Source organism: Dryobates pubescens, chromosome 23, assembly GCF_014839835.1.
Source record: "Dryobates pubescens isolate bDryPub1 chromosome 23, bDryPub1.pri, whole genome shotgun sequence".
Taxonomy (NCBI): domain Eukaryota; kingdom Metazoa; phylum Chordata; class Aves; order Piciformes; family Picidae; genus Dryobates; species Dryobates pubescens.
In genome coordinates this window covers 5,215,438-5,235,851 of record NC_071634.1, presented here as the reverse complement: position 1 = coordinate 5,235,851, position 20,414 = coordinate 5,215,438, and the positions used below count along the sequence as shown (strand labels likewise).

Sequence of the window (20,414 nt, the reverse complement as noted above, 5' to 3'; positions counted from 1 at the left end):
TCTCCGGGCAACCCATTCAATTAACACAGATCTGAGGTCTTCCTAAACAGCTGCAAGAGGAAACCTGCCTGCAGAACCAGCTCCTGAAGAACAAACCCATCCCCACTGAGGGAGGTAGCTGTCAGCAGCAAGGTGGAGGGTGGATGTGTTTATTTATACAGCACGGCTCCAGGCACAGGCTGCAGGCCCCGACACGCTGCCCGGTGTGCTCTCCAGGGCAGTTGTCTTCTTCCCATCCCCAGCCCACAGTCAGCTCCAACAGCCAAGCACTGGGGGGGGGGTGGGTGAGCTCAGCACTGGTGGTTTGTGAAACAGCTTGGACAAACCCCAGGGTGTTTTTAGCACCTAGCAGGCCAAGGTCAGCTCACACTGCTGACGTCAAATTCCACCTAGAGGTCTGAAGCTTCACAGGAAGGAGGTGAGGAGAAGTGTCTGCAGGGTTTGGGAGCACCAGCAACTTGTGATTTCTGGGCCACAAAGCCCTCCAAGGGTCAACCTGCACATCAGCAAACATGAAATGAAAGCCAGTGGGATGCTGGGTTGCATCAACAAGGGCATCACCAGCAGAGACAAAGAAGCTGTTATCCCACCCACACCTGGAATACTGTGTTCCATTTTGGTCCCTGCTCTGCAAAGAAAGAGGTGGACAGGCTGCAAAGGGCTCAAAAAAGAGCCACAGTGGTGACTGGGAAGCTGCTGAGAGAAATGGGTTTGTTCAGCCTGGAGAAAAGAAGGCTCAGAAGACCCATCACCACGTTCCAGTATTACAGGGGGGCTACAAAGAAGACAGAGGCTCCCTTTTTACAAGGTGTCACAGGAGGAAGATGAGGGCTGAGGGAAGCAAGTTACTCCTGGGGACATTCTGGCTGGACACAAGATGAACATCTTTCACAAAGAGGAGATTCAGCCATTGGAAAGACCTCCCTGAGGAAGTGGGGGAGCCCCCAGCATTGGACAGGGCTCAAGTGGACAGGGCTTGGGCCATCTTGTCCAGCCCATGCTTTTGCCAAGAAAAGTTGGAGCAGATGATCCTTGAGGTCTCTTCCAACCTGGGATTCTGTGGTTCCATGAAATGCCAAAATCTGACAGCAATCCTTAAAGGTTTGAGAAGGACCACAGCTGTTGGTGCCTTCATCTGAAAGTAAGAGAGTAACTCTTTAGAGTGGTGAAAGAAGTACTTCTTGGCCTGGTTGCCATGCAGTGGAAAAGCCACCATGGTGAACCAGCGCAGGACTGGGATGGGTCCTGACTTGTAAGCTCTTCATTTCTCCTGCAGTTTACTCATAACTGCATGGGAGAAGGGAGAAGATCAAGCTACAGCACCACCACACTCCTTGGAAGAGCAGTCCTTAAGAGAGAGGGTGCAGGGTCTGAGCACTGCAGCAGGGCTGGAGCCACGCAGCAGCAGCTCTGCACTGATAAACTCAGTGTGAAGCTGAGGGCAACGAGCAGCAGAGGCACGAGCCAGCCACAATCACCAGCTCTTATCTTGCAGGAAAGACCTTTCAGTTATTGTGGGTAGTGCTGAAAACATCAGCTGGGTGATCAGCACTGCTGGAGCTGGTGAGGAGAAACCACAAGGGTCAACTTCTGCAAATCCATGGGGCACGTCAGTTTGGCTCCCACCTCCCAAAAGACCTTGACAGCGTGGCTGGAAAAGGCACAGGGAAGGGAATGGATCGTCTGAAGGTAGTGATGGACTTGGGTGGAACAAGATCTGTGGGTTCAGGACTCACTCTCTGAATAAAACCCACACTGAGCTCAGGACTGCACCAGTGTCAGCCTGGGTGTCATCTCCACCCCTGGATGGTTTCCTGCCCTTCTGAACAGCTCATGGTAAGCCTGTGGTTACCTCTGACTGCAGCTGCAACACTCAGAAAGCCTCCTGCTGTCAGGGCACACAGAGCACAAACTGGCTGCATCACAGGATCACAGGCTGGAAAAGAGCTTTAAGATCATCAAGTCCAAGCATTGATGAAGAGCTGGAGCAGGCTGCCCAGTGAGGTTGTTGAGTCTCCTCTGGAGACCTTCAAACCCCAGCTGGATGTGCTCCTGTACAACCTGACCTAGGCAAATCTGCATTAGCAGGAGGGTTGGACTAGGTGATCTCCAGAGGTGCCTTCCAGCCCCCACCATTCTATGATTCTGTGATTAACTCAGCACTGCTAAGACCACCACCAAACTATGTCCCTCAGCACCACATCTACACTGCTTTGAAACCCCTCCAGGGATCCCACCACTGCCTTGGCCATCCTGTGCCAGGCCTTGACAACCCTTTTGGAAAAGAAATTGTTCCTCATGTCCAACCTAAACCTCCCCTGCTGCAACTCAAGGCTCACCAGCTGGCAGCTGGTGCCAGATGCACAGACTGGAAGGAATCCTCAAAGAGCATCTTGTCCAACACCCCTGCAGTGAGCAGGGACACCTCTAACCAGATCAGGCTGCCCAGGGTCAACACAGCCCAGAAGATCACAGAATCATAGAATCAATAAGGTTGGAAAAGACCTCAAAGATGGAGGTAACTTACAGGCTTCAAAGTCACATCCCATCAGCACAACTTATGGACTGCACAAGCCTGTGAACACACCACCCCCTTGAGAGAGCCAAATTTATCACCACCACCCAGCAGCTTTACTGCTGGCTGCTTCTCCTCCTCCCTGCAAGCTGGGATTGCTGGTCATGTAGCCCCTTGGTTTGTGCTTTGGCTTTTAGTGAGGTTTCTCTGAGCTTTGGCAACATCATTCCATTGCCTTGGGCTGGAAGGTGTCCAGAGAAGGGCCACAAGGATGAGCAGAGGGCTGGAGCACCTCTCCTGTGAGGACAGACTGAAGGAGTTGGGGCTGTTCAGTCTGGAGAAGAGAAGGCTCTGAGGTGACCTCATTGTGGCCTTCCAGGATCTGAAGGGGGCTACAAGAAGGCTGGGGAGGGACTGCTCAGGCTCTCAGGTAGTGATAGGACTAGGGGGAATGGAATGACGCTGGAGGTGGGGAGATTCAGGCTGGAGGGGAGGAGGAAGTTCTTCCCTATGAGAGTGGTGAAGCCCTGGAATGGGTTGTCCAGGGAGGTGGTTGAGGCCCTGTCCCTGGAGGTGTTTAAGCCCAGGCTGGATGAGGCTCTGGGCAGTCTGATCTAGTGTGGGGTGTCCCTGCCCATGGCAGGGGGGTTGGAACTAGGTGATCCTTGTGGTCCCTTCCAACCCTGACTGATACTGTGATGATACTCTGAAAGATCATCAAGTCCAACAGATGCCAGCACACAGCCCAGAAGGAGTTTCCCCTTGACTCCAGCAGCTTTGGGACTCTTTTCCACCTTTCCCCGCCCCAGACACTTGGCTTCTGCTGACCACTACGTCCAGCAGCACACATCCTCCTTCTGCTGGGTGCTGTGGCTCGGTGGAGCACAGGGAGAAGCCCTGCACAGATGTTCATTCGGTGAGGAACAATAACTCCTGCAAATCCCTGCTCCAAGCAAATTCCACAGCAGTGCATCTTATCAGGAGCCAAACAAAACGTGCAGCGGCACCGGGGAACCGGCAGCCCGCGCCGGGAGAATTTGCTCTTGTTACAGCTTGAACTTGCTGCTCTGCCTCCAACCACTCAGCTGGAAAATCATCCACCAACCACCAACCACACCACCCTTCCACCCATGCTGGGGAGAAGTGTAAAGCCCAGGTGCCACATGAAGTACAGCTGGTGTGAAAGTGTGATGGATAAACACCTTTCACGGCCACCTGCGATGCTTCCTTACGCGTTCACAGCCGAAGCGCACGCAGGAACAAATCCTGCCTGTGATGCTGGCCTCACCAAACACCTCAGCTCCACATCCACTGCCACTGCAGTTAGGGTATTTGCACATGGCAGGGGTTTGTGGTACCACTGGGGGCTCAGGCACAGCTCTACCACTGTTTCAGGCTTGTAAATGGGGATGTTATGAGAGAGTACAGAGCAAAGCCTGCAACGGCACAGGGCTCTCCCAGGTGGCTTCTGCATCACAAATCCCTCACTCTCTGCTCCTGCCCTCCTGGTTCTCTCAGCTGCAAGTGGAAAGGTGGACTCCCACTGTATGGTGATTGCAGTGAAAACTCTTTCCTGCTACAGGAGGAGGCAGAGATCAACAGGGACCAGTGCACCACCCTGCTGATGCTTCCCAGCACAACAGCCTGGGCAGAACTGACCCAGCAAGGCAAGTACCACACAAACGACTCAGAAACCCTTGTAACTCCACACACCTCTTCTTTTCCAAGCCTGTCCCATAGGTGAAGCACTTTTAACATCAGGGATTTTCCTCCAAGCCATTAATCAAGAGCTGAGGACTCTGTTGCCGTGTTTGGAGATGGATCAGCTTTCCACAGAAGCTCAAGCAGATGAAAATAACCTAACAAAACACATTTTAAGGGTGTTTTCTTTTGTGTGTGTGTGTGTGTGTGATGGCAAGTCAGAACCTGAATTCCAACTCAACCACTGCCTTGCAGCAGAACAAAAAAATCCCTGTGCTGAGTGCTCTCAAGTAAGAGTCATGTCCCTTCCAGCTCTGCACCAACAGAGGCTTTATTATCCTTTGGAGGAGGAAGTCAGATTTTTTCCACTTAGTTATGTTCCCAGGTAGTTCTCAAATAAGATCTCCCTTCCCCCTGTGTTTAAAGGGACAAGGTGATGGCTGGGCCATGGGCTGCACCATCCACTGGCCAGTGTGAGAGGACAAATGTCAAGATGCCAAAATGGACAATGCTTCTTCCTACCTTAATGATCACGAGCAAGTCGTCCACCTGCACGTCATGAGGAGCCCATAAAGGTCCTTCCAGTGCTGCCCCCTGCAAAGGAACAAACAAAGGAAAGCTTTCAAACCCCAAAGAGTTCAACATTCAGCCACATCTATGGACAACACACGTTCTGCTGCTGCCAGCCAGGGGGTTCTGCCTCCTTCTACCTTCATGCACAGTGCAGCTCCTCCTTAGTGCTGCAGCTAGAGACACCCTGGGGACAAGGAGAACAAGTTTAAGTGCAGAAGGTGAAACTGTGGCAGCTGCCAAGGTGAAGGATGATTTGGGGTCACAGTATTCACAGTATCACCAAGGTTGGAAGAGACCTCAAAGATCACCAAGTCCAACCTGATACCACAGACCTCATGACTAAACCATGGCACCAAGTGCCACGTCCAATCCTCTCTTGAACACCTCCAGGGGTGGTGACTCCACCACCCCCCTGGGCAGCACATTCCAATGGCTAACAACTCTCTCCTCACCTCCAGCCTAACATTCCCCTGGCACAGCTTGAGACTGTGTCCTCTTGTTCTGGTGCTGCTTGCCTGGGAGAAGAGACCAACCCCCACCTGGCTACAACCTCCCTTCAGGGAGTTGTAGAGAGCAATGAGGTCTCCCCTGAGCCTCCTCTTCTCCAGGCTAATCAACCCCAGCTCCCTCAGCCTCTCCTCACAGAGCTGTGCTCAAGGCCTCTCCCCAGCCTTGTTGCCCTTCTCTGGCCACGTTCAAGTGTCTTAATGTCCTTCTTAAACTGAGGGATCAAGGAACAGCAGTAGTGACAAATGAGAAGACACTGATGTTCCTGGCTTTGTTTGGGGTAAAGTGAAGTTTAGGAGGGTCCCCATCTAGAAGAATCATTTTTGTCCCAGTGAAGGCACCTTGGGTGTGGATTTAGCCAGACACAAGTGGTTGGGGCATGTGAAAAAGTGTTCTGTGCATGTCCATTTAGTCTCACAGCAAGGGAAGGGGCCAGAAAGCCATAGGGTGGTCACTGGACTTCTGATGGCCACATACCAGTGAGACAGCCACCAGTGGACTTCCCCAAACCCTGGGTACAGACTTTGGCTGCAGGATCAAGCATGGGTTTAGTGGTTATAGAGTCCTGGAGCAGGCTGCCCACAGAGGCTGTGGAGTCTCCTTCTCTGGAGACTCCAAACCTGCATGGACATTGTGATCCTGAGCAACCTGCTGTGGCTGACTGCTTTAGCAAGGGGGGTGGACTGAATTCCCAGAAGTCCCTTCCAACCCCCACCACACTGGAATTTTATAGAGGGAACAGGCTTCAGCTTGTTGCCATGTTTCAGGTGACCTGTGGTCTCCCTCCAGCTCTTGGACATGGGTTCCTTGCTCCACTGCAAAGTCACACCACAGGGACTCATGATTTACACACCAAGTCAAGTCTGTCCCTGCTTGCCCTCCACTTTTACATGACAAGCCAAGTCAGTCCCAGTCTCTCCAGCTCTCTTCTTCTTCCCTGAAGATTTTTTACCTGCTTCAGCTTTGAGGCAGCTCCTTGCAGGAGTCTGCAGTCCCAACCCCTCCTTTCCCTAATCCCATCTTCTGTGCTGATGCTATAATGTATGAAATTAGAGACCTGAGGCACTGCTGGACTTAGACTTGAATATATTTAACCAAATTAATATCTTTTTTCTGTTGACATCTTTTCTCCTCAGCCTTGGGCAGGATGTGGCCCAGCCATCTGCTCTGTTAGTGCCAAGTAGCTGCAGAGCTCAGACATAATCCCTGGGTGATCTCCTCACTGCTTTTCATCCTACTCAAGTGTTGACTCGAGCACTTGTTCAATTAGACAAGTTTCAGCACTTCAATCAGATGGGCACACAAAGCTTGATTTTTACCTCCATGGAGAAGAAAAAGTCTGATTTAGCTGAGTGTGATAGAACCAGGAGCTTCAAAGCAACAAGACCTGGAGAGCACAGCTGCTCTGAAGTCTGCCAGCGTCACTGCTTAACCCAAGCAGGCCACCAGCAACCAGCAACTTCCATTTTAAAGAGAAGCTGAGCAAGAGCAGATTAAGAAGATGTTGGATCTGGCAGGGAGGAGAGCTGGGTTACTCCCCTGGTGTTTCTCTTTTAAGGCAACTAGAGAAAGGCTGAGGTGTCTCCCTTCTCTTGGCTCTGGCTCAAAGTGAGCAACCCACGGAAGTGCCAATCTGACTGATCCCCCAAACCACTGGGATTTGCTTCCTTACAATCCAGTGTTCCCTGACACCTGCCAGCAATGCTGCTGTCCTGGGACAGAGGGGTCTGGGAGCTGCAGAAATGCCTCCAGCCTGTCCTCTCCTCCCTGCACAATGGGGATGAGGTCCTTCTGTCTTTTAGTCAGCTGTGTCTTGCACTTCCAGTGCAAGGTCCTGCGTCTTGGTCAGGCAGCTCCTAGTATAACACACAGGCTGGGGGTGAAGGGTTGCAGAGCAGCCCTGTGAAGAAGGACTTGGGGGTGCTGGTGGGTGAAAAGCTGGGCATGGGCATGCACCAAGCACTCACAGCCCAGAGCCAACCTGTCCTGGGCTGATCCCCAGCAGTGTGGGCAGCAGGGGCAGGGAGGGGATTCTGCCCCTCTGCTGAGACCCTCCCTGCAGGGCTGGGGCCAGCTCTGGAGTCCTCAGCACAGTACAGGCAGGGACCTGATGGAGCAGGGCAAGAGGAAGCCACAGCAATGCTGGGAGGGCTGGAAGCCCTCTGCTGTGAGGCCAGGCTGAGAGAGTTGGGGTTGTTGAGCCTGGAGAAGGGAAGGCTCCAGGAAGACCTTTCAGTACTCAAAGGGGACTATGAGAAAGATGGGGACAGACTTTTTATGAGGGAGTACAGTGACAGGATGAGGGGTGATGGTTTGGAACTAAAAGAAGGGAGATTTAGGTTAGAGAAAAAGAAGAAGTTCTGCTGTGTGGGGGTGGTGAGACACTGGAAGAGGTTGCCCAGGGAAGCTGTGGATGCTCCATCCCTGGAAGTATTCAAGGTCAGGTTGGATGGGGCTTTGAGCAACCTGGTCTGCTGCAAGGTGTTTCTGTCCACGGCAGGGGGGCTGTACTAGATGATCATCAAGCTCCCTTCCAACCCAAACCATTCCATTACTCTATTTAGAACAAAGGAGTAAATGTCACAGGATCAGACCAGTAAGCTGGCAACCACGACTGGGCTGCCAGTATTTTCATGGCCACTTTATCCCTTTGTTCACAAAGCTACCAGATGCTCAACGCAGCCTCAGGCAGTGCTAAGTGCAAGAAAAGTTGGAAGATGTTGTTCACTTCATTGCATTCAGCTGCAGCTTCAGAAAGCCTTGGTAGAAGGAAGGACTCCCCTTTCTTGCTGTTATTAGAGCTCCAGGGAATTGACAGTGAAGCTGAGCTTTGCCAGAGCTTGGAGCATCACACAGGCTGGGTGCAGTCATGGCTCCTTGTGAGACGAGGACAAAGCCTCGCTGAAGGGAACACCTACACCAGGAGGCAAGGAGAAGAAAAAAAGCAGATGCAGTGGCAGCATGAAAACAGAAGAGCTCGTAAAAGCTTCTAGAAGTCAAGGGCACACGTCTGAAGAGCTTTTAGAGCAGGCTGTGTCTTCAGATGGCTGTACAAACAGATCAGTAACAGAAGAAGAGAGCAGCTCATGAAGCATGACTTGCAGTGACTCATAAAGCTCATTCCTTCTGACAGGTACAGGGTGCGGGGCAGGCAGGCACTCAGGGAGCTCCAGTAGGTACAAGTAGAAACATCTGATGCTGTAGAGACTTACAAGAGTATCTGACATCCACATCTGTGCTGAGGAATGAGTCACACAGCCCACGTGGAGAGGAGACAGCCACTGCCGAGGAGCCAACGTACGGCAGAGCTGAGAGGAGGTGGTGTGGCCCATGGTTGGCTTCCTCAGCCCCAGCCACACACCAGCTCCTCCACTCATTGAACCACAGAAGTATTTTGCTTGGAAGAGACCTCCAAGATCTTTAAGTCCAGATGTCAACTTAAGACCACCATGGCCATTGAACCATGTCCCCAGGTACCACGGCCACACATTTCCGGAACACCTCCAGGGCTGGGGACTCCACCACCTCCCTGGGCAGCCTGTGCCAATCCCTGACCACTCCTGCAGCAAAGACATTTTCCCTAATCTCCAACCTAAGCCTCCCTTGGCACAATTTCAGGCCATTTCCTCTTGTTCTGTCACCTGGAATGTGCTGGAGCATGTCCAGGGAAGAGCAACAAGGCTATGCAGGGCCTGGAGCCTATGAGGAGCATCTGAGGAAGCTGGGCTTGTTCAGTCTGGAGGAGGATGAGGGGAGACCTCATTGCTCTCTACAACTGACTGAAAGGAGGTTGGAGTGAGCAGGGGGCAGCCTCTTCTACCTGGTGGCAAGTGACAGGACCAGAGGAAATGGTTTCAAGGTGCACCAGGGGAGGTTCAGGCTGGGTGTCAGGAAATACTTCTTCACTGGAAGGGTTCTCAAACACTGGATTGGTCTGCCCAGGGCAGTGGTGGAGTCACCATCCCTGAGTTGTTCAAGCAGCATGTGGACCTGGTGCTTAGGGACATGGTTTAGTGTTCAGTGCCGGGTCAAGGATTGGGCTGGATGATCCTGAGGACTATTCCTACCAGTTATATTCTGTGATTCTGTGAACTAGGGAGAAGAGACAAACCCACCTCACTGCAGCCTCCTTTCAGGGAGCTGTGGAGAGCAATGAGGTCTCCCCTCAGCCTCCTCTTCTGCAGACTAAACACCCCCAGTTCCCTTGGCTGTTCCTCATAAGCTGTGCCCCACATCTGCTGTGCCCTGACCCCACCATGCTGTGATCCACTCTCCAGATAATCCTCTGGAAAGGCAGCATTCTCTGGCTCTGCCATGGCAGTCTGGATCCTAGTGTGGGCCTTACCAACCAGCAATCCCCAGGTCCCTCCAAACCCCAAATACCTTGCCACAGCAGCAGCTTTAAAAGCTCTGCCCTCCACCCTTTGGTGACAATTAGCTGAAGCCTGTCACCAGCAGAACAGTTTTGGATTGCAACTAATCCAGAGATATATGAACAGATTCTGTCCAAACACTCCCCATGTCAAACCACTTCAAAACAGCCTCAAGCTGTACCAGAGGAGGTTTAGGTTGAACAGCAGAAGAAACCTCTTGACTGAAAGAGTTCTCAAAGGCTGGAAGAGGCTTCCCCAGGCAGGTGGTTGAATCCCCATCCCTGGAGGTGTTTCAGAGGCAGATATGTAGTGTTGAGGGACATGGTTTAGCACCAAACTTGGTAGGGTTAGAGAATGGTTGGACTCAATGATCTTAAAGGCCTTGATTTAAGGGCCTTGATCCTGTGATTGTATAAAACAGAATCACAGGATCATAGAATCAGTAAGATTGGAAGACACAAATCAGGAGCTGGCTGCACTCTGTCTGAACGGCTCCAGCTGCTCAGAAGGGAATGCAGCATGATTTAACACCCAAGTTCAGTCAGGTTATTTTTCACTGGTTTATCTCCCCCCTTAATGCACAAGACCAGCTGGCCATTTCCACCACAACCAGTGTCTGCAGTTGCTCCTGACAGGAGCTCAAGCAGGCCCAAGGTGAAGGTGCTGTGGCCGCTGCCAGCGCCGAGCAAACTGCACGGGGCGCGGATCGGCCTCACCATGGCAATGCCTGCAAGCCAGGGCTGGCACACGGCTCCTCCCCTGGAGGTGGGACAGCAGCCAGCCCTTATCTCCTGCATTGTAGACAAGAATTCCAAAAATCCACCCTGTTTGCTCTACAGTGCTGCTCTACCTGCCTGCTGACTGTCCTGGCAGTGCTGCTCTCCCTGCCTGCTGACCGTCCTGGCAGTGCCGCCCTGCAGGCGTCGCAGCAGCTCTGCCCCCTGTGCTGCCCCTTGGCCACAGCGACCCCAGGCAGTGCTACAGGCTGGGGTCAGTGGCTGGAGAGCAGCCAAAGAGAAAGGGACTAGGGGTGCTGATTGACAGCCACCTAAACATGAGCCAGCAGTATGCCCAGGTGGCCAAGAAGGCCAATGGCATCCTGGCCTGCATCAAGAATAGTGTGGCCAGCAAGAGCAGGGAAGTCATTGTGCCCTGTACTCAGCACTGGTCAGGCCACACCTTGAGTCCTGTGTCCAGTTCTGGGCCCCTCAGTTTAAGAAGGACATTGAGACTCTTGAATGTGGCCAGAGAAGGGCAACGAGGCTGGGGAGAGGCCTTGAGCACAGCCCTGTGAGGAGAGGCTGAGGGAGCTGGGGTTGCTTAGCCTGGAGAAGAGGAGGCTCAGGGGAGACCTCATTGCTGTCTACAACTACCTGAAGGGGGTTGGTCTCTTCTCCCAGGCAACCAGCACCAGAACAAGAGGACACAGTCTCAAGCTGCACCAGGGGAGGTTTAGGCTGGGTGTTTAGGAAGAAATTCTTCCCAGAAAGAGATTGGCCATTGGAATGTGCTGCCTGGGGAGGTGGTGGAGTCACCATCACTGGAGGTGTTCAAGAGGAGATTGGATGTGGCACTTGGTGCCATGGTTTAGTAGTCATGAGGTGTTGGGTGACAGGTTGGACTTGATGATCTTTGAGGTCTCTTCCAACCTTGGTGATACTGTGATGGTTCTGCTTTCACCCCAGGAAAGGCTAAATCACCACCACAAACATCTGGCTGCTCCCTGACAGCTCAAGAGGGCAGCAGCTTCCAGCAGGGAAAGCTTTCCTGTGCCTCTAACCAAGGCACCAAATGCTACAGCTGGACTGGATGAGCTTCAAGGTCTTTTCCAATCTAGATCACAGAATCCTATACTGGCTTGGGTTGCAAGGGACCTCTAGAGGTCACCCAGTCCAATCCTCTGCACTCAGCAGGGACATCCCCAACTAAAAGAAGTCACTCAGAGTCCCAAACAACCTCACCTGGATGGGGCTTGTACCACCTCTCTGGACAACCTGGGAGAGGGTCCCACCACCCTCACTGTACTGAATCTCTTCCTTTTCTCTAGTCTAAATCTCCCTCTTTTAGTTTCAAACCATCACTCCTTGCCCTGTCACAACAGGCCCTGAGAAAAAGTCTGTCCCCATCTTTCTGAAAGACCACCAGGAGATCTCCATGGAGCCTTCTCCAGGCTGAACACCCCCAACTCTCTCAGCCTGGCCTCACAGCAGAGGGCTCCCAGCCCTCCCAGCATTGCTGTGGCCTTCTCTGGCCCTGCTCCAACAGGTCCCTGTCTGTGCTGAGCACTCCAGAGCTGGCCCCAGCACTGCAGGTGGGGTCTCAGCAGAGCAGAGTTGCAGAATCCCCTCCCTGCCCCTGCTGCCCACCCTGCTGGGGATCAGCCCAGGACAGGTTGGCTCAGGGTTGCAAGCACAAAGAGACAAGGCAAAGCTGTTTGAGGAGAGGCAGCCCCTATGAACTGAAGTGATGCAGCTGGGGCAAACCAAAAGCTACCCAGGCATGCAGAGGTGGCCACCAACCTCCAGAGCCACGTCATGGGAAGCAAGTGGATGAACAACTGTGTGCCAGAGGCATTCATCAGCCATGGTTTGACAGGCAAATATTGGCACATGGGCTGATGTGGATAGAAGTGGGATGGTAAACAAGCTGTGGCTCTACCTGAACACACCTGGGGAGGGCACAGCAGTCCTCCTGAGCCCAGGCCAGGGACACCAGAGCTGCAGAGCACATCCTGCTCAAGGCAGTGTGCAGCCCAGTCACAGCATCCCAGAATGCTGGGGGCTGGAAGGGACCTCCTCTGGAGATCAACCCCCCTGCTAGAGCAGGATCACCTACAATAAATCACACAGGATTACACCCAGGCAGGTTTGGAATCTCTCCAGAGGAGACTCCACAACCTCTCTGGGCAGCTTGCTCCAGGGCTCTGCCATCCTCAAAGGGAAGATTTTTTTCCTTATGCTTACATGGAATCTCCTGTGCTCCAGTTTGTCTCTACTGCCCCTTGTCCTCTCACTGCACACCACTGAGAAGAGTCTGGCTGCACTTTCTTCTTTCACTGGGGTCTCTTGTCTAATCCAGCCAAATATTTGCAACCTTTTCATCCCTCTTCCTCTGCTGACTTCCTCAATGAATAAACATGGAGGGGAAAAAACCTATCCTTGTGACTTGGTCATCCCCTGCACGGCCTGGCTTTGTTGGGAGGAGATGGGAATTGAGAGGGAGACATGAGATTTTAGCAGCACAATGGGGACACAAGCTGCCACGGGGCAGGTGGGGTGGCAGAACCTCACATGCTGCCTTGAGGACAGTCCCTGCTGCTGGCTGCGTGTTCAGGAAGCCCTGTTCGATTGCAGCACTCACTGAGCAGGCCTCTCAGGACAGACAGCTTGCCTGGAGATGGCCTGGCCATGTCCTGAGCCTTGGGAGTGAAGGAATGCACCAAGCTGCTCTTTGTGCTTCCCCAAAGGGTTGGGGGAAAAATCCCAGAGCCTCATTATGCTGTTGGCTTGCCAGACCTTGAACTTGGGAATCTCTCTCTGACCACAGGGCTGTGGGATATTAAGCTCCATTCCTGGAACCATTCCAGGTGAGGTTGTTTGGGGCTCTGAGCAACCTGCTCTAGTTGCAGATGTCCCTGCTGACTGCAGGAGGCTTGGACTGGATGATCTTTAGAGGTCCCTTCCGACCCAAACCGGTCTGTGACTCTCTCTGTGGGCTCTCTCTAATCCACAACCCACCCTGATACAGCAAATGCAGCCAGGTGCCATCTTGCCACCATCTTCTCCTCATCACCCTGCCACCAGAGCAGAGACACCAAGCAGTCCCAGGAAAGCAACCCAGGAACCAAGCTCCAGCCACATTTCTACACCTGGTTATAGCATCAGAGAGTGACAGGATGTTGCTCATTGCTCCACACAGATGGATTCCTGAGCTCTGGAGAGAAACAGCATTTGTGCTCTTCAGATTGTGCTCTTCTCCCCTGGGCTGCAAGTTCAGCAAGTCATGCAGAAGCCCCATCCCTAGAAAAATTCCAGGTCAGGTGGTTTGGGGCTCTGAGCAGCCTGAACCAGTTGGAGATGTCCTTGGTGACTACAGAGGGTTTGGACTAGGTGAGCTTTAAGGGTCCCTCCCAACCCAGACCATGCCATGATCCTGTGTGGCTCAAACATCAACAGCTCCTGATCCTCCTCACACTGTTACACCAAGATTGCATCCCTTGTGGATTGCTCAGCCCTTTGCACCAAAGAATAAAGTCAGTTCTCTGGGTGAAAATCAGAGCTCTGACCCCCACCTCCAAACAGCACAGAGTCCATGGGGACTCCACAGCCCCAAGGACCTGGAGGATGATGGCACAAGTCTTTATGTGCACCCTGTCTGAAAGCATCCAGCACCTCATGCAGAGGTTATGGCACTGTGAAGGGGCTGCAGGGCAAATTTCTTGAGATGCAGCCTTGGGGGATCCACCTCCTCGATGATCTTAAGAGTTTAGTCCAACCAAAATGATTCTATGAGTCTATGGCTCCTGTCCACAGCACCCAAATGTCCCCACACAGTCAAAAGACCCAGGATCCAGTTGGGTTTCTGGAAGAGGTTTTGAGCCCAGAAAGCAAATCACATCCTGGGCTGCATCGAGAGAAGCACGGCCAGCAGGTTGAGGGAGGTGATGCTCTGGTGAGAGCACACCTGGAGCACTGCAGCCAGTTCTGGAGCCCCTGTTCCAGGAAGGATCTGGAGGTGCTGGAAGGTGACCAGAGAAGAACCACGAGGATGAGCAGAGGGCTGGAGCTCCTTTCTTATAAGGACAGACTGAGAGTTGGGGCTGTTCACTCTGAAGAGAAGGCTCTGAGGAGACCTTCTTGTGGCCTTCCAGTATCTGAAGGGGGCTACAAGAAAGCTGGGGAGGGACTTTTGAGGGTGTCAGGGAGTGATAGGACTGGGGGGAATGGAACAAAACTAGAAATGGGTAGATTCAGATTGGATATCAGGAAGAAGTTGTTCCCCATGAGGGTGGTGAGAGCCTGGCACAGGTTGCCCAGGGAGGTGGTGGAAGCCTCATCCCTGGAGGTGTTTGCAGCCAGGCTGGATGTGGCTGTGAGCAACCTGCTGCAGTGTGAGGTGTCCCTGCCCATGGCAGGGGGGTTGGAACTGGCTGATCCTTGAGGTCCCTTCCAGCCCTGACAATTATTCTATGATTCTGTGTTTCTGTTGGGATACAGAGGAGAGCAGGACAAAACCTGTGGGACTCCTCATGCTGGTAGCAGCATCCCTGAGACACTGCTTGAGGATTCCTGCCATGGGAATTTTGTAACCTTTGCACATACCAGGGATGGGAAGTGGAGCCAAAAGTCACGGATGAGACCTCCTCATGGAAGGAAAATCTTTCAGCAGCAGTACCAGATGTTGCAGGCAGCTGTGAGGCTTTGCTTTAATCTATCACAGTCATCTCCTGCAGGCTTCAGAGGACTCAGTGCAAGAGGGCTGGGCTTTCTTCAGGGTTTTCTCTTCTGTTTCATTACTGGAGACCCTGCTCCAGCAGTAAAACAAGGCTTCTGGTTCCCTGGAAGTCCTCCTTTGTTTACACACAGTGCTGCTTTAAATGGGTGTGGGTTTTCATTTGAAACCACTCATTTTCAGGACCTTCACCCAAGTAGAAGCAAGCCCCCAAGCAGGACTGCCTCCCCACACCAGTGTCCTGCTCCTACCTTAGCTGCCATCATCTGGTAGATATGATTCACCTAAGCTTAAATGGGCAGTGAAGTTCTCAGCTTGGATCAGCAACAGTGTGACCAGCAGGACCAGGGAAGTGACTGTCCCCCTGTACTTGGCACTGGGGAGGCCACACCTCAAATACTGGGTTCAGTTTGGGGGCCTTCACTCCAAGAAAGACATTGAGGGGCTGGAAGAGGTCCAGAGAAGGGCAACAAAGCTGGGGAAGGGTCTGGTGAGGAGCAGCTGAGGGAACTGAAGTTCTTTAGTCTGGAGAAGAGGGGGCTGAGGGGAGACCTTCTGGCTCTCTACAAATCCCTGAGGAGAGGTTGGAGCCAGGTGGGTGTTGGTCACTTCTCCCAAGTAAAAAGTGTCAGGAGAAGAGGAAATGGCCTCAAGTTGCACCAGAGGAGATTCAGGTTGGACATGAGAAGAACCTTCTTCAGCAGAAGGGTTCTTAAACATTGGCACAGGCTGCCCAGGGAGGTGGTTGAATCCCTGTCCCTGGAGGTGTTTCAAAGAGGCAGAGATGTGGTGCTGAGGGACATGGTTTAGCAGCAGCCTTGGTAAGGTTAGAGAATAGCTAAACAAGATCTTAAAGGTGAAACAATTCTGTGATGACTCTACAGAAGTGCCCCCAAACAGTGAGAACAAGACAACAGAATACATCTGCCAAGACATCACAGATGCCTCAAAGATGCAAGGGAACTTCTGGGGTAAATGAGGGTAAAATCTGTTCTCAGAGGGAGCTCGGGACAGGGAGCTCTGAGGAGGCAAGTGGGGAGACAAGGATCTTCTCAACCTGGGTAGAAATATTCTGGATTACCCCAAATGACATTCTGCAGCCACAAAAGCCTTTTAGAATCAGAATTAACCAGGTTGGAAAAGACCTCAAAGATCATCAAGTCCAACCTGTCACCCAACACCATCTAATCAACTAAACCATGGCACCAAGCACCCCATCCAGTCTCCTCCTAAACACTTCCAGTGATAGTGACTCCACCACCTCCCTGGGCAGCACATTCCAGTGGCTAACAACTCTCTCTGGGAAGAACTTTCTCCTCACCTCCAGCCTAAACTTCCCCTGGTGCAGCTTGAGACTGTGTCCTCTTGTTCTGGTGCTGGTTGCCTGGGAGAAGAGACCAACCCCCAGCTGGCTACAACCTCCCTTCAGGTAGTTGTAGACAGCAAGAAGGTCTCCCCTGAGCCTCCTCTTCTCCAGGCTAAGCAACCCCAGCTCCCTCAGCCTCTCCTCACAGGGCTGTGCTCCAGACCCCTCCCCAGCTTTGTTGTCCTTCTCTGGACACCTTCCAACAGCTCAACATCTTTCCTAAACTGAGGGGCCCAGAACAGGACACAGGACTCAAGGTGTGGCCTAACCAGTGCCGAGCACAGGGCACAATGACCTCCCTGCTCCTGCTGCCCACACTGTTTACAGGACTAAGAAGGTGAAGCACACACATGCAGAGCTGTTCTTGTCCTCCAAGGCTGTGGGATTGTGAGCTCTAGGCAAGCAGTTGGACTTGATGCTCTCAAAGGTCACTTCCAACCTCACCAGTTCTATGGTTCTGTGGTACCATTTAAACAGGACAGTCATGGTGGCTTGGAAACCCTCCCCTAAAGAGTTAAAATGTCCTGATGGAGACTGGCACAATTAACATTCTGGTAGAGTCTATTTAAATAGCAGGGAAAGCTGAGCTTGTCCAACTGGATAGTCAGACCACAAGCTCCCCCAAAGAAGGCTTTGATTTTCCAACACAGCACCCAAAATCCTCTCCTGCTTGTACAGAGCCCCTGTGGGATCACGAGCTCCATTGCACAACACAGCTGGAGGGACAGTCCCAGGTCTGGAGGTCTAAACTGGCACCAGTTCTCTGGAAGGGCTGAGAAATCCACTGGCAATGGAGAAGATGACAAAGCTGGTCCCTGCTCACAACACTGCCTTAAGAGCTACCCTGTTGATGTAAGGTCATGGGTGCTTTTGATCCAGCATGGCACTCAGGGGCCATGAAATGTGAGCAAGAATCAGAGAATGGCTTGAGTTAGAAGGGACCTTTACACAGCATCAGATCCCCCTGTCATGGGAAGGGACATCTCCCACTAGATCAGGCTGCTCAAAGCCTCATCCAGCCTGGTCCTGAACACCTCCAGGGATGAGGCATCCACAGGTTCTCTCAGGAGCCTGTTCCAATGTCTCACCACCCTCACTGGAAAGAATTTCTGCATAGTGTCCAATCTAAATCTACCCTGCTCTGATTTGTCATCATTGCCCCTCATCCTATCACTACAAGCCCTTGTCAAAAGTCCCTCCACAGTTCTCCTATAGCCCCCTTCAGGTACTGGAAGGCTGCTCTAAGGTATCCTCAAAGCCTTCCCCCTCTCCAGGCTGAACAGCCCCAACTCCCTCAGCCTGTTCCTGTAGGAGAAGTTGATGGCCTCCTCTGCACCCTCTCCACCAAATCCATCTTCTAGTGGTGGGGGCTCCAGAGCTGGACACTCCAGTTGCAGATGTCCCTGCTGACTGCAGGGGGGTGGACTAGGTGACCCTTAAAGATCCCTTTCAAGCCAAACCATTCCATGATTCCATGACATGGGGCATTTGAAGCCCCCCTGCCCTTCCCTCTCTGGGTCCTCTCTGATGCTGGTGCTTTTATTTGGCTACATTTTCTGCCACACCAGAGACAGAAGCAATGCTGGTGTCAAACTCACTGCAGCCAGGTCTGTCTGTCTGTCCATCACTAGCAGAGCTGTGCAGTCACCACTCCAGAGCTGAGACAGGGACAATTCTGCAGCTTTGTCCCTTGAGCTCATTCCCAAAGCATGGCTGATTGACAGGAGCCAGCTCCATGGCTTCACAGGAAGGCAAGGGTGGGAGTGGGCTGAGAACAAGGCAGTGGCTGCCCTCCTGACACTCCAACCAAGAGCTGCTGCTGGCTTACATCTGAAAACAAAATCCACCCTCACTTGCTCTGGGACTGACAAACTGCCTGGGGGAGCAGTGGAGCTAAAATCAAGCTGCAGCTTTGCTAAAGAGCAGACACCATGAGGGCTCACTTCTGTCAGGAGGCTTTGTAAAAACAAACCAAAAAAGTAAGAATATCTCAGCTCAGAGCAAACACCAGAGCCAAAAGCATCCTCTGGATGGTGTCAGAGGTCAACAGATTATTAAGCATCTAAAAAGTCAGGAAGTGACATGAAGGAATGGGTGGACAGGGGTGGGCAGGGAAGATCTGGTTAGAGCAAACTGGTATGAACGCAGGGGGGAGATGAAGGTCTGGAGAGCAGCCCTGTGGAGGAGGACTTGGGGGTGCTGGTGGGAGAAAAGCTGGGCATGGGCTGGCACTGAGAGCTCACAGCCCAGAGCCAACCTGTCCTGGGCTGATCCCCAGCAGTGTGGGCAGCAGGAGCAGGGAGGGGATTCTGCCCCTCTGCTCTGCTGAGACTCCACCTGCAGTGCTGGGGCAGCTCTGGAGTGCTCAGCACAGAACAGACAGAGACCTGTTGGAGCAAGACTAGAGGAGGCCACATCAGTGCTGGAGGGCTGAAAGCCCTCTGCTGTGAGGCCAGGCTGAGAGAGTTGGAGTTGTTGAGCCTGGAGAAGAGAAGGCTCTAGGGAGTCCTTCTGGTGGTCCTTCAGTGCTTAAGGAGGCTGATCAGAAAGCTGAGGACAAACTCTTGATCAGGGAGTTTGGTGACAGGACACGGGGTGATGGTTTGAAACTGAAAAAGGGAGATGAGGCTAGACAGGAGAAATTTTTCACCCTGAGGGTGGTGAGATACTGGCTCAGGTTGCTCAGAGAGGTGGTAGAAGCCTCATCCCGGGATGCATTCCAGGCCATGATACTGCTGTAGTTGCAGGTGTCCCTGCTGACTGCAGCAGGGTTGGACTAGCTGACCCTTAAAGGTCCCTTCCTTCCCAAATGATAGAATAGAATCATAGAATCAACCAGGTTGGAAAAGACCTCAAAGATCATCAAGTCCAACCTGTCACCCAACACCTCATGACTAAACCATGGCACCAAGTGCCACATCCAATCCCCTCTTGAACACTTCCAGGGATGGTGACTCCACCACCTCCCTGGGTAGCACATTCCAATGGCTAACAACTCTCTCTGTGAACAACTTTCTCCTCACCTCCAGCCTAAACCTCCCCTGGTACAGCTTGAGACTGTGTCCTCTTGTTCTGGTGCTGGTTGCCTGGGAGAAGAGACCAACCCCCACCTGGCTACAATCTCCCTTCAGGGAGCTGTAGAGAGCAAGAAGGTCTCCTCTGAGCCTCCTCTTCTCCAGGCTAAGCAGCCCCAGCTCCCTCAGCCTCTCCTCACAGGGCTGTGCTCCAGTCCCCTCCCCAGCCTTGTTGCCCATCTCTGGACACCTTCCAACAGCTCACTATCTTTCCTAAACTGAGGAGCCCAGAACTGGACACAGGACTCAAGGTGTGGCCTAACCAGTGCTGAGTACAGGGCACAATGACTTCCCTCCTGCTGCAGGCCAGGATACCATTGGCCTTCTTGGCCACCTGGGCACACTGCTGGCTCATGTTCAGCTGGCTCTCAACCAGTACCCCCAGGTCCCTCTCTGCCTGGCTGCTCTTCAGCCACTCTGACCCCAGCCTGTAGCACTGCATGGGGTTGTTATGGCCAAAGTGCAGCACCCAGCACTTGGTCTTGTTGAATGCCATCCTGTTGGACTCTGCCCATCTGTCCAGCCTGGCAAGGTCCCTCTGCAGAGCCCTTCTGCCCTCCAACAGATCAACTCCTGCCCCCAGCTTGCTGTCATCTGCACATTTACTGATGACTGACTCAACCCCCTCCTCCAGACCATCAATGAAGATACTGAACAGGATGATGCCATGATCCCAGCAGCCCACGACCTCAGGCAGACCTCAGCAGCACCTGCTCACAGCACAGTGCCAGCTCCCCGGCGGGCTCCCCGGCCCCAGCAGTGCTTTCCCAGGGCACAGGCTCGCGGTGCCAGCGCAGAGCTGAGCCGAGCCGGGCTGTGCAGTAACCAGTAGCAACTGTGCCTAATCCAGCCTG

At 52.9% G+C, this 20,414-nt stretch overlaps 1 protein-coding gene across 3 annotated transcripts in view; it reads right to left on the bottom strand.

Moving 5' to 3' along the window:
• Positions 1–20,414, bottom strand: part of PTPRA (protein tyrosine phosphatase receptor type A) — a 153,402-nt gene that overhangs the window by 80,364 nt on the left and 52,624 nt on the right. For 2 of the 3 annotated variants that reach the window (XM_054172148.1, XM_054172149.1), the window contains exon 3: positions 4,739–4,810. In XM_054172148.1, coding sequence (XP_054028123.1) covers positions 4,739–4,810 — 72 coding nt within the window. Of the gene's footprint in view, positions 1–4,738; positions 4,811–20,414 lie in introns of those variants that run through there. The other variant, XM_054172150.1, reaches the window with a different exon arrangement.